Source organism: Cebus imitator, unplaced genomic scaffold, assembly GCF_001604975.1.
Source record: "Cebus imitator isolate Cc_AM_T3 unplaced genomic scaffold, Cebus_imitator-1.0 Scaffold57, whole genome shotgun sequence".
Lineage (NCBI taxonomy): Eukaryota > Metazoa > Chordata > Mammalia > Primates > Cebidae > Cebus > Cebus imitator.
In genome coordinates this window covers 6,474,607-6,488,600 of record NW_016107372.1, presented here as the reverse complement: position 1 = coordinate 6,488,600, position 13,994 = coordinate 6,474,607, and the positions used below count along the sequence as shown (strand labels likewise).

Here is a 13,994-nt window from a genome sequence, read left to right as displayed (position 1 = left end):
AAAACGAAGTTATTTATAAGATTATGCATTACCTTGTTGGAGTCTGGGTTCTTAATATAAGGTTCAGCACCACTTGCAATATTTCCCATCAAGACTTTTTCAATTTTAGCCACCAAAACAATCTCAGAATGTGGATTGCTTACGGAAAATACAGCCTATGTACAAAGAAAGCAGTTAATAAGCATGGAAGAAAAAACATTGTACACATTTACAAAATTCCATTTTTTTTTAAAGGGAATTGTTATTCAGGAATTTTTATTCAGGAAATTGTCCATCTTATATGACCTATTGGTAAGAATAACGGAACAAGTATTTTCCATCTCATCACAAGTAAACAAAAGTGCCACCTGCTTTGGAAATTTTAGCCATTCCTCTGGAAGTCCCTTGATGTGAGGTTCTTCTGATTGTCTTGGAGTGATGGTGTCAATGTTGCCATTTTCCAAAGCCACAGACGCCCCCAAGAGCATCTGTCTGACAGCAGCATGATTTAGATCCACGTGAAAATCAGCAGAAATCTTCCTGCTGTCTCTGAGGTCATAAAGTGCCACACTCACAAAAAAAGGCTCAATCTGCATGAAAAAGGAAGAACAGATGTTTTTGACATAAAATCATTATGCATGCGACAGCCTCGTTAGTTCATCATTTAACAAAGCAGTTGATAAAATACATGCAGCAGGCAAGCTCCCCTTGACTCCGTGACCCGGAATCCTGTCCTCCAGCAGGTGCCTTAGATCCCAGTACTGTACATCATTGGTTCTTTAGTTTCCCTGCCAAGAACTCTCTTTTTTATGTTGCATCTGCATATATGTTGGGCCTTACAATCCTTCCAGTTATTTCCCTTACAGTCTTAGAGAATACATGCCACCTCACTCTCCTAGGCCCTTGAAAACTGTAATGAAATCCTAGAAGTTTCTAGACTGCACTGTGGTTGGACTTCACTAAGACCGCCACGTCTCTGTTTTTGATCACAGCTTGATAGAATCATAATAATAGCTAACAGTTATTGGGCATTTATTATGTGTTTGTCACTGTTTCTAAGGCACTCCTAATACATTAGTGTCACAGATAAGTATTAAAACACTGTGGCAAGTAGGTAGGTGAGCATCAGGCTGTGAAGGAGTCTGTTGGCAGAGAGGGCAGGAAGTTTCCTAAGAGAAGTTGGTATCTTCGTTGAATTTTTAAAACAGGTATTAACTATTTTTTCTCCTATCTTGAAATACTTTTGAATAGAGAGAAAGGTTGTGTATAATGTGGAAAAAACCACTTTAATTATCCCCCTTGCCCAGATTCAGCTGTTAACATCTTATTTCTCTCTCTCTCTCTCTCTCTCTCTCTCTCTCTCTCTCTCTCTCACACACACACACACACACACACACACACACACATACCTATTATAACCAGTCCGACTGCTTTGAGAGCAAGTTTCCAATAGTATTTCTCTCCTCAATACTCCAGTGAGTGTTTCCCCCAAATGAGGACACTTACCTGCCTAATCACTGTGCAGCCATCCAAGTCAGGAAAGCAATATTTGTCTAAAACCACTGTGCAACTCACATGCCCCTTTCAGTGCTGCCAGTTGACTCAATAATGTATCTGTTTTTCTTTCTGGTCCAGAATCCCACCTAGGAATACTCATTATATTTTTCTGCTATTTCCCTTCAATTTACTTTAGTCAAAACTGTTCCTCAGTTTTTTTCTCTCTTTCATGTTTTTGATCTTTTAAAGCACACAGGACATACAGTTTGACATATATTCGATCTGGGTCTGTTGTAAGTGTCCTGATGACAGGACTCAGACTCTGCTTTTATAGCTGTAAAATCTCAGATTGATGCCTGATTTTCATACTTCATTGTATCAAGAGCACACAGTGTCAACTTCCTCAGCAACTGTGATGTTAACCTTGATCTTCTGGTCATGTTGGTATCTGCCAATTTCCTCCATTATAAAGGTCATCATTTTCCCTTTGGCAATTGATTTGTATTTGTGAAAGTATATTCTGAGATTACCCTCATGTCTTGCTACTCATCAGACACAACCCACCACCCTACTCTTCATCTCCACTGATAACTTCCATTGCAGTCAACTACCACCATGACGGTGACCAATGGTGATTTTCTAGTTCCATCATTCTACACTTATTAGCTGGTATTCCACTGTAAGGATGAGCTTTCCCTTCTCCCTTATTTTGATATTAATCAATCAATGAATTAATACAAGTATAGACTCGTGGATTACTGTGTTATTCAATGGATTTTGCTCTCATGATAATTAGTGTTAATGTGATGTTCAAATTGTCCCAGATTTGGCTACAGGGACTCCTTTAAAGTAACTTCTGGGTATTTTTTTTTTGCAGATCTCCATCATTTTTTGAGTACTTCTTTATCAAATAGGATGTTCCAGGCTTACCCTATACTTCTCATGCTCCAGACATTTCCCCAAGAAGCCCTGGTTCCTTATAGTGAGGGTGACATTTACAAACCAAGATCTAGTGCTTATTGTGCTCACTGTCACTGGGATATCATTACCTTTGTGACTTTCCATCACATGGAGGTAAGAAATACACACACACACACACACACACACACACACACACACACACACACACACACACACAGTTTATCTCTGTCTGTATATGTATACTTATTAAACACCAATTAGTTCATGTTTATATCTCTGCTTCCAATACAGACGCTCAAGTGTTCATTCTAGCCTTCCCATTTTTCATATTGATAAGTAGGTCCTCCAACAGTGAGAAACTGGGATCTTATTACCGTGAATCTGTTTACTTATTTGTTCAACCAATTACTTATTGGTTCATACTAGCCAGACTCCCTACCATACCAGTCATCTTTTCTAATTGCCTTTTCTGGGCTGCCCTGCACCTGCAGAAGCATCCAGGGCAGGCTGCTTCTGTGCCTCTTCATGGCTTTCTTCCCCCATCAGTTCTTGGGTGCTCACCCAGATCCAAGCCTCTATGTGGCTTTCCTCTTAACCTCTAGCCCCCAGGCTAGGAAGGAAGTGGAAGATGTGAAAATGGGAAAGTAATGGAAGATGAGAAGAAGGGGAAATTCCTTGGTCAAATTTTAAAGAAGTAGGAATTAGGTAAAGAGTTGGTTAGAAGGAACTTTTAGGTATCGTGAGTGACATGTGCAAAGACATAAGATATCTAGGAGCACAGAAGAACATCAGAGCGGGATCAGAGTGGAGGCAAAAAGAAAAATTGGTAGGAGGTGTTGTGGGAGAGGCATTTGAGAAACATTAAGGAAGTATGACCAAAGAGCTTGGGAATTCTTTGCATGTGTTTGTATTGGTTGATTGGAGAAAAAGTTTCACAGGGGCATGAATACAGGAAATTCCCTGGTTTGAGGATACAGGATAGAAGTGGATGATCATACCATTGGCTGATATAGGAGATAAAGATACAAAGATGAATTCTAAATGGGACGTAGAAAGTCATCTGCGGGACATCCCAGTAGGCAGCTGGATGTGTGTTTTGAGCTGAGTCAAGGAAACTGGGTTGGAGAGCTAGACCTGAGAGTTTTTGTTTGTGGATTCCTATTGAATCCATGAAATAGAAGAAAATCAGAACTAGATTCTGGGAAATATCAACATGAAAAAGATGGAGATGTAAGTAGGGAAAACAACATGTAAAACAGATTGAGAAATAGGAAAAAAATTTTTAAAAGCAAACTAATAAAAATTTTTTTAAATGCTGCCAGAGTATCGCAGAAGCAAAGAAAGATTCCAGAAGGAAAGAATGGTCAACTAGAAAAATGTCACAACAGAGATGAAATTAGACAAAGACCAAAATAAGTGATATATGTGTATGTAATTACATACATATATATGTACATATATACATATATTACATACAGGTACATACACGTAGTTACACATTTATGTGATTAAAGTTGGAATACCCCTATAAAAACAAGCATTTTCACTTTTTAAAAATGCTACTTAATTTTCAGTTGATGTCAATCTCTAGCAGTATTCTGTGGACAAGCAGATTATAGTAAAACACCATATTGTGATTCAGTTTATTATTATACAGACTCACTCATATTGTGGGTTTTGTTAAATGCTTAACAGTATCTCCTGTGTTTTGAAACGTAGTAATGTGACTAGTTTATACCAGGGGACAAGTTCAATTTCTTAATATTAGCAATACTTGCCAGCTCCCTTACTGTTAGAAAAAAAGTTTTTGCATATAAGATAAATTCAATAAATTATTTTAAAAAATATAAAGCAATTACAAAGTAAAAATTTTTGTAGCATATCAATTTAAATTAATTTAGACAAACTCTTGTTTTGTGGTAGTGGTAGTCTGCCAAGAGTTGAAAAATGCAAAAATTACTGAAAAATAGCTCCAGTGGGAACTCAAAACACATTGAAGGTCAAAGCAAAATCTTTATTATTTTTTCCTGAATTGTTGCGTTTTGATTTTCATTTCTACTTCATGAATGGAAATAAATACCTACTTTGATAGCCCATCAAAAATTAAAGCTCATGTGATGATTCACTTCTTTCTTCCAATACACCTTTTCAAAATAAATGTCAAATCACTGGCTTTTCAGTAAGCATTCGTTTAACAAAGCATCTGCAAAGCCCAACAAATTAAGTCATAGGCTTTTTGTGTTTAGAATTCTGTACTCTTCTGAAAAAAAACTCACACAGATACAATTTTAAATGTAGCTCTACTCTGATGTAGCTTTATTAGTTCAGATTTTTGGAGTCAATTTCTATTTTCAAAGAAATATCTTATACTCTAAAACCATCAACTAGAATTTGGTTTTCAATTTACTGACTAAAAAATTACATGCTGTCAAACACTGTTTTCTCATCACGAGGATGTCATTTCAGGCAGCCTTTAGAATCTCATTCATTAAATGCAGTTGTTGGCTTCCAAGCAACTTGGAGAAATATTTCAATTAATTTAAAACACGCTCATTGGATTAAGAACAATGAGTTTAAAAATAGCTTCACTAATGAAGGAGTGTCATTGAATAAATATACAATGATTTCAAAAGATAGCATTAAATAAACCATTGTGAAGGTGAGGCTGACATTATTTTTTTTGCATTATTGCTCATAAGCACAATGAAATTATTTTTCTAAAGTAATTTCCTAGTTTTTCAACATATGTATCAACTGTAAAATGAAAAACAACACTGACATACAAAACATTCCAAATCAGCTTAACCCGTTGGCCTGACAGATACCAAGGGGCACACTAACTTGGGTCTCTGTATTTGGCTCTGTTCTCTTGCCTTGGGAGATTGGCCCAAATACAAACAATTCATTTCTCAATATGGGTCTTAGTACAAAGAAAGGAATTCACCAAGAGGGAGTCATATGCCCCTGGCAGTAGAAAGAAAAGCCCATTATCTTTGATTTTCAGTTTCTACATTGCATTTTAAATCACATTTAAATATGTTCTGGGTCAAAAATAGCATCTATTTTTATTTAACAAGGTGACTAAGTGACATTACCATTTGAGGTAATGATACGGTTTGGCTGTGTCCCCACCCAAATCTCATCTTAAACTGTAGCTCTCATAATCCTCATGTGTCGTGGAGGTACCCAGTGGGAGCATATTGAGTTATGGGGTCAGTTACCCTCATGCTGTTGAGAGCTCACGATAGTGAGCTCTCACAAGATCTGATGATTTATAAGAGGCTTTCCCCTCTTTTGCTCACCATTTCTTTTTGCTGCTGCCATGTGAAGGACATGTTTGCTTCCCCTTCTTCCATGATTGTAAGTTTCCTGAGGCCTCCCCAGTCATGCTGAACTGATAGTCAATTAAACCTCCTCCCTTTATAAATTACACAGCCTTGGGTATGTCTTTATTAGCAGTGTGAAAACAGACTAGTACAGGTACACTTTCCTGATATTTCCAAATGGTTTCCAGGACTAAGTTTCTAGGATTTTGTTTTATTTTTATTTTTATTTTAAAATCCTACAAGAAAGCATAATCAAATTACTCCTAACACTTTCCACTCCATGGAAGTTGCTCTTTCTATAGTCACCAACATCCTCCACTTTGCCATATCTACCAGATGAACTCCTCTTTTACTTCATGTTCCTCAGCTTCTTGGCTCCACTCCCACAGCTGACCCGTTCTCTCTTGGTTTCATAATACAGTATTCCTTGGTTTATCTTTATCCCAACAGCCATTCCTTCTTAGTCTTCTTTGGTCACTTCTCTATTCATCCTTCAGATATTTGGCTCCTGGCCACTTCTCTATGGCCATAGACACTTTTAAATCCCCCCTACCACCCACATCAAGACTTCCAAATTTGTGTTTCCATTCATGGCCACTGTATTTTTTTATTTTTTTGAGATGGAGTCTCACTATGTCACCCAGGCTGGAGTGCAGTGCCATAATCTCAGCTCACTGCAACCGCCACCTCCCAGGTTCAAGCAATTTACCTGACTCAGCCTCCCAAGTAGCTGGGACTACAGGCATGTGCCACCATGTCCAGCTAATTTTTGTATTTTTTGTAGAGACATGGTCTTGCCATGTTGGCCAGGCTGATCTCGAACTCCTAACCTCAAGTGATCTGCCCACGTTGGCCTCTCAAAATGCTGGGATTACAGGCATGAGCCACCGTGCCCAGCTGCCAAATCTGCATTTGAATCTGTCCATAAGACATCTCTCTTTGGATAGCTAATAGTCCCAACAAGCGAAACATATCCATAATGGTATTTTTGACCTGTATTGTGAAAATCTTACTCCAGTGTTACCATTTTAGTAAATGACATCACCATGTGTAAAACTGTCCAAAGCAAAAACCAGTACTCATCCTTGAGGTTTTTTTTTCCCCTTATCCAGTATATCCAACATATCAGGAAAGCCTTTCAGCTCAATTTACAAAACACTAGTCCTATCCATGCATTTCTCTCCTGCTCCCTTGCTAGCCCTCATTCAAGCCATGCAATAAACGGTGGTATAGCCACCTGTTTACCTTGGACAACCCTTGTTGTTTTTTTTTTCTCCTCTTGTTTTTAAAGTGCTTTAAACGATTGAATAGCTTTCACTCACACTTAGGATAAATTCGAACTCTTCGCTATAGCTTAAGGCTCTACTTCATCTTATCTCTGTTTCTCCTATATCATCTTGGTATGCCCTTCACCTCCCTATCTTTTTTCAGTTTCTAGAACCTGCTAAAGCTTACCTGTCTCAGTGCATTTGTATTCCTCTTTCTCCTGCCTAGTACATTCTCCCCTGACCTGCCTTATTGTCCTTCCCAACATTTAGGTCTCTGTTCAAAAGTCACTTCTGCAGAGAGGGTCTTCCATGACCATCCTGTCTAAAGTAACCCTTTCCTGAATTTTTCTACAACATATCTCTTCATATTTATTTCTTTTAAAGAACTCTGCACAATGTGCACTTAAATAGTTTTCTTGTTTACTTTCTGCCATTTTCAAAAAGAATCTAATCTTCAAGAGACTAGGGACCTTGCTTATCTAGTTACTTCCTGTTTTCCCAGTCTTAGGACAAGTCTGGCTCAAAACAGACACATGGAATAAGTATATTTGGGGAATGAATAAACCTGATTTCAACTACTTTCATTTCCACTCTCACCTAGTACACAGTTAAAGTTGCAGAATATAAAAAACTCCATTGTTTGACAAGATTCTTATTGGTAACACATTTTCATTTTAGCTTAACTGTCAACAAAAATCTCACATATATCAATACAAATATCAATAACCTGCATGCAGTTTTAATAAATTTCAATGCAATTTCTCACATATTTAGATGACAGTTAAATATTTAATGAACGCTTACTTTGTACAAAGCAATGTCTGAGTACCTTTGATACGGTACCATGTGTGACCACAGTGATCACTGGAAATAAGTATTGTTATTATCTCCATTTAAAGGAGTGAAGACTGAGAATAAGCCAGTTTCTCAGAGTGGCACAACCTGTGAGTTGGAAAGCCAGGCAATCTAATCCCAGAATGGCACATCTCATTTGAGTCTCCTCATTAAATCAGAGGTCCACAGCATGGACCTTATCCTGCTCTATCTACACCTGGGGATAGGAGGCTCAAAGCAAATCATTGAGGTGCTAAAGATACAGGATAACATGGGGTGAAATGCCAGATATAGGTGATGGGGAGGAAGGCAGAAAACCACATTGCCATGTATGTACCTATGCAACAATCCTGCATGTTCTTCACATGTACCCCAAAACCTAAAATGCAATAAAATATTAAAAAACAAAAACAAAAAACCCACAAAAAACCAAAAACAAACAATTCATTAAACTATATATTTAAAAAAGACACAGGTTAATAGGCATCAAGTAAAGTCTTCCTAAAGGGTTAATCCTTTCTGCCAACCACTCACTGTTACAACTAACAAGGCTAGTTTCACCAGATCATAACTAGAGGAAGGCATGGGACTGTGTGGACCCATTTTACAGTGAAAACTTAATGTGGTTTCTGCCTTCCAAAGCCAATGTGACTCCTATCAAGAATCTGGAAATCAGTTTTCCTTTGTGAGGTGAAATGGATTAGAAATTAGAACAGAATGCCTTAAAAGAGAATAAAAGGAAATATGCCAAAATATTAACTGTTCCTTATATTGATTAGGATACTAATATAATCAAGACTGACATAAAATAATGAGTAATTTTAAAAGATAATACAACACTTAATAATGTTTATGCTCATAAAATGCTCCCTTTTGACATATACATTCACAGTCTAGTGAGACTGCCAGATTAAATTACTAAGAGGAAGTTCTCAAGACAGCTCACACAAACATCAGTGAAGCTCCTTTGTCATTTCTGCTATTTACATGTCCCATCATACTAGTATTTATTTAACATCCATCTAATATTATTTTGCTTGATTCACTATTTAGACTTGTCCTTAGCAACAAAGGCTGTGAAGTCACAGTTGTTAGCTTTGATTTTTCTCTAATATACATAAAAATATACAAAGAAATATTAAAATAAAAACATCCATGTAAAAGCCATCTCTGGCCAGGTGTGGTGGCTCACACCTGTAATCCTAGGACTTAAGGAGGTGAGGCAGGTGGGTAGTTTGAGTCCAGAAGTTCTAGACCAGTCTGGCTATCATGGCAAAACCTCATCTATATAATAAATACAAAAAAAAATTTACAAGGCAGCCATGGTGGGCATGCCTGTAATCCCAGTTACTTGGAAGGCTGAGGTGGGAGGATTGCTTGAGCTTTGGAAGTTGAGGCTGCAGTGAGCCAAGACTGTGCAACTGCACTCCAGCCTGGGCAACAGAGCAAGACTATCTCAAAAAAAAAAAAAAAAAAAAAAAGCCATCCTGAGTACAACTAAGAGGATACAAATAATGCCATAGGAAACTCTAAACCACTATGCTGGTTTAATAGACAGAATCCCAAAACACAATCCTTTTGAGGCTTTTCTTTAAGTTAAAAGGAAAATTTTATTATAGTACATTGATAAAATATAGTAATATTTCATTATACTTTATGCATATAGTATATTATAAAGTGTTCTACTTTAGAACTAGAACTTATACACTTGTGTAATGTGGGAAAATCCTATTAATAATATTCCCTGATACACTAAATAGTGTGAAATCAGTACCTGGAATTAGCAGGAACAGGAAAGATCTTGACTAGGGTGGTGTAACGTTGGCTGAATGGTATAGGATGTAACAGAGGAGAAACTTACATTTGTTACTGGATCATTTTCATTCTCCGTAACACATCCCTGAAGATTTAGGTTGAGGGCTTTACAGATGATCATGATTCTCTTGGCAGCTTTTTCTTCAAATGGTTTGATCACAGACTCAGGTTCTAAGAGATCTTTTTTTTGAAGTTTCAAGGTCTAAAGAAGTTTTGAACGTTTTAGTCACCAAACATCCAACATAAAAAAGAAATTCTAAATTATAACCCCCAACTGTCTGGATCAAGTTCATATTTGCTTAGAAAGAATTTTGACTTACATCTATATCTGGATCTATCGAGAAGAGATTTAGCCTCTCCATGTTTCGAGTTGTTTTTACAGTATCTTCTGTTTCTGTGAGGTACTACAGAGAAAACTGTGTTAGTCCTTGGTGTCTAAATATCCAGATACAGCCCCAGACACATCCACATGGCCAAGAGGCAGCCTCTTAGTGTCACCACCATTTTAGTATTACCCATTAACACTCGGCAAATCTTATAAAAGTATCTTTCCTTTTTGAGGAAGGTTAAGGAAAACATGTTTCCTATGTTAAGAAAAACATAGGTTAATGGAAAGTTTTGAATTAGTTTATTAATCTAAATCTTAAAAGAAAGCATCTATGTCTTTGCCATGAAAGCAATTACTTACAAATAATTCAAACTGTTGGCAAGTACAATGTCTACTTTATTACCTTTGCAAAGTCTGGGTGTAAGTTGTTCTCTGATGAATCTGCTTCCTCCGGTGTGCATTCACAAGTTACAGAATTATCCAGTGAATCTTAAAAAGATATGCCAAGTCAGGTTATTAAATATTACTCAGGAATCATACATTCTTCTAGCCTGTGACATACAAAACTAAGTTAGACTTAAGAGCTAACAGGGATGTTGGTGAGCCTAAACATTCATTGTGTTCTGACTCCAGAACTCCATATTGTTGGGTGATCTGGGCTTGGAAATTAGACCCTCTGGTGATCATTTTGGGATTCTTCCCATGATAACAGCTTGCGTCCACAAGAACTTTGGATTTTTATACTTGGGGTGTCTTGACTTACTTCATTAATGCATACTAAACTTTTCTTAAATATGTATGCATTTTTGGTAATTCCGGCTCTTGGGCTATCAATTTAGAATCCACCTTCTTGCTTCAGCTAGTTAAAACTCTGTAAGACACTGTAAACATTAATACTATGGTTGTTATTATTAAGTAAATCATAAACGTAAAACACCTACTATGGCATACAGTAGCTGTGTTAAAATCAACAATAGTTTTTTTTTCCTCATTATCTCATGGCTCTTTCACTCTAGAGCTATGAGACTTAGACTAGGGGCACTTAAAGATGCTTTAGTTTCTAATGTACTGTGTGCTGTGCAAGGTATCTTCAAATAGTTTTCTTTTGGGAAGAGTGAGTGACTCTGCTGGTATTGAACTTGCCTTCTATGTAGCTACAGAATTGCTTTTCTAACCTTATTTTCACTCTTTCTTTCCTCTCTTGTTTTCCCTTCTCTTTGCATAAAATGAAATAGACTCTTAAGAAGGAGTTAGGATGGGCGGAAACAATTTTAATCTTATAAAAATTTCAATTGCCATGCATAATTTTTGAAACTTTCACATATGAGCTGATCACAGTATGATCAAAAAGCATAAATGAAAGATGCTTTTTAACTAAAAGGAAGGAATGCATATTAGTCTTTACAGAGCATTCATTAATTAAATTCAATGAAATGCTAAAAACCACAAAATGCCCCCATAAGGTAATGTCCCATTGGACATGAGCACATTTTTGATGCTGTGAGAAATGATTCCCAACGTCATTTGCTGGGGAACAGCCTCAAATCATTGCCAGTTGACTCCAAATTGTACTTATGTGTGGTGGCCATTACTGTGCAGTAGATTCAGGAGTGATTTAGTGATTCCTTGGAACAAACAGCTCCAGGATGGATGAGCTAGACCAGACAGAGACTAAAATGCCTAGCAGCTTTAGTGAACCAAAAACACGGGTCATGCTGGACAAAGGAAGGAAGACAGCTTCATATGCTCTCACCCAGCCCCAGATCAGTGAGCTCTGCGCTCCTCCTCCCTTGGAGGGGCCCCTCAGGACTGATTTGAAGGATGCGGTTGAGGGTGTGGATCCATTCATCCATATCTGACTCTGTTTCAGCTGCCAGCACAAAATAGGTCAGGTCATTCATTTTCAATTCAAAGGCATATTTTCTTAGTCTGTTATTCTGTGGTATAAAAAGAAAGAAAGAAAAAGAGAATACCAAAAAATAAGCCTTCAAGAGAGAGACAATTTATGTGGGCTTGAGGTTCCAAAAGTCTTTCCATACAGATAGATAACATAAAGAAAATTGTCCAAAACAAGACAAAATTTTAGATGGGTCTGATCATTTGCTTGTTTTTTCTTGAATTTTTTTGTACTAAGAAATATCTTATTTAGGTTTCAGTTGATTGGATGGTCATGTTAGCTTAAACATTTCGTCATGGGCATGTGCTTGAGTACATTCTCAACTCCTTGTAAGAGTTTCTTTGAGTTTCTACCTTGACTTTCTCACCTTATGTTCTGTGATTCACTCCAGGAGGGTGTCTGACCCTATCACATCCCAGAGGCAGCTCTTGCCAAGATCACTAACAGGCTCTATGTTGCCATACTACCTTAAGAATCATTTCTTTCTTCATATCTTCCTTGTCCTTACAGCTGAATTAACACGATGGCTGCCTCCTCCTATCTGAAACTCACCTTTCTCCAGTTTCCATGACGACACTCTATTTGGATTTTCCTTCCACCTCACTGGCTGCCATTTTTCAACCTCCTCTCCCAGCTCTTCCTTCTTCTCATGACCTCTAGTGAGAATCCTGGCCAAGCCTCAGATTCCTTTCTCTCCTTTATTTCTCATCTATTACAATGGCTTCAAATGACCCCCATGGGCAGTGGCACCCCAATTCCTTTCCTGGCTCTGGCTTCACCAAACTCCAGACTCTTCCGTAACTTGACATCTTCACTTGGCATTTTGTGACCAACCCACCAAGCCTTGTTCTAGTTCCTGAACGTGTTCTTGTCATGTTTTTGTTGCTGCCACTAGGAAGGCCTGAGGCAGGGTGCCCCCCTCCACCGCTCATGCTCTCAAAAGCACAGTGAGCATGGTGTGTGTCCTCATGTACTTACAGGATTTGTATCCACCCTTCAGATCTCAAATAAAACTTTCCTCAATTTCCAGTCTAGGACAAAGGGACAAAGGTCTTGTCTCCAGAGCACGTAACATGATTTGAAATTATCTGCTTATTTATTTTTGTTTGTTTGTTTTGACAAATACATGTCTCCTGTGAGGCTACCTCTGTGAGGACTGGGCCAGTTTTGCTAACCACCATATCATGTAATAGTGCTGACACTTGAAGGATTCAATAATGGTGGGTTCAAAAACAGTCACATTTTATTAATGGAACAGAATAGGTTCCTATTCTATTCGAATAGGTTTCTATTTCATATTAACATTCTAGTAGAGAAGTGGTAAATGGGTGAATGATTGAAGGAATGAACAAACAATCAAAAAACAAAGGTTCTTCATCGTGCAGAGAACTAAAATGAGCCGGTGTGATTAGTGGACACTTTAAATTGGGTGGTCAGAAGCAGATCTTTCCCCAAAGGAGATCTCTGATTTGAAACCTGCATAAAGGAGATCTCTCATTTGAAATCTGTAAAAAGGAGATATGGGCTATTGAAAGTTCAGGGAGGGACATTTAAAGCAGGGGAATCCAAGAACAAATTGTTACAATATTGTATATTCCTGCCATGAGATTAGAATGTTCATTCAAAGTGCAAACTTTCCCCTAATGACACAAACTGGTGTTATTTAAAGGGATGGTTGTTGGAAAGATTGCTGAAGATACTTCATATTTGATTTGCTCCAGGCAATTCCTATGCAGGTGTTCAATTTTTATAAATACGTTCTAAAGCCTGTAGCTTACTCATAATTGCAATAGAGCAAACACTAACACTTAGGACAACTCTATTAGAATACAAAAAGGAGAAGAGCCATAAAATAAGATCAGTGGTGTAGGATTGTGGCTAAATACCAACGTACACAATTTTTTTTAAGAACAGGATTGCTATTTCTTGGTGACATGCAAAAATTTATAATACCCCTTCAGCAACGTTCTCTTACTTTGGGATGCTCTCAGAGACTATCCCCAGATAGCTGTTCCTTTCAACATTCACAATAACAAGATTGCTACTGCAAACACAACAATTACTGAACACTGGCTTTGTACTTTACAGCCACTATTTAATTTAAATGCGTAACAACCCTATGGGAAAAA

General features: G+C 37.6%; 1 protein-coding gene across 11 annotated transcripts in view; it reads right to left on the bottom strand.

Moving 5' to 3' along the window:
- The window catches only part of DOCK10 (dedicator of cytokinesis 10), a 277,707-nt gene that overhangs the window by 99,611 nt on the left and 164,102 nt on the right, over positions 1 to 13,994 (bottom strand). For all 11 annotated transcript variants that reach the window (XM_017529018.2, XM_017529020.2, XM_017529013.2 and 8 more), the window contains exons 8-13: positions 11,722 to 11,905; positions 10,372 to 10,457; positions 9,961 to 10,044; positions 9,687 to 9,842; positions 348 to 569; positions 33 to 155 (exon numbers count right to left, since the gene is read on the bottom strand). In XM_017529018.2, coding sequence (XP_017384507.1) covers positions 33 to 155; positions 348 to 569; positions 9,687 to 9,842; positions 9,961 to 10,044; positions 10,372 to 10,457; positions 11,722 to 11,905 — 855 coding nt within the window. The remainder of the gene's footprint in view (positions 1 to 32; positions 156 to 347; positions 570 to 9,686; positions 9,843 to 9,960; positions 10,045 to 10,371; positions 10,458 to 11,721; positions 11,906 to 13,994) is intronic.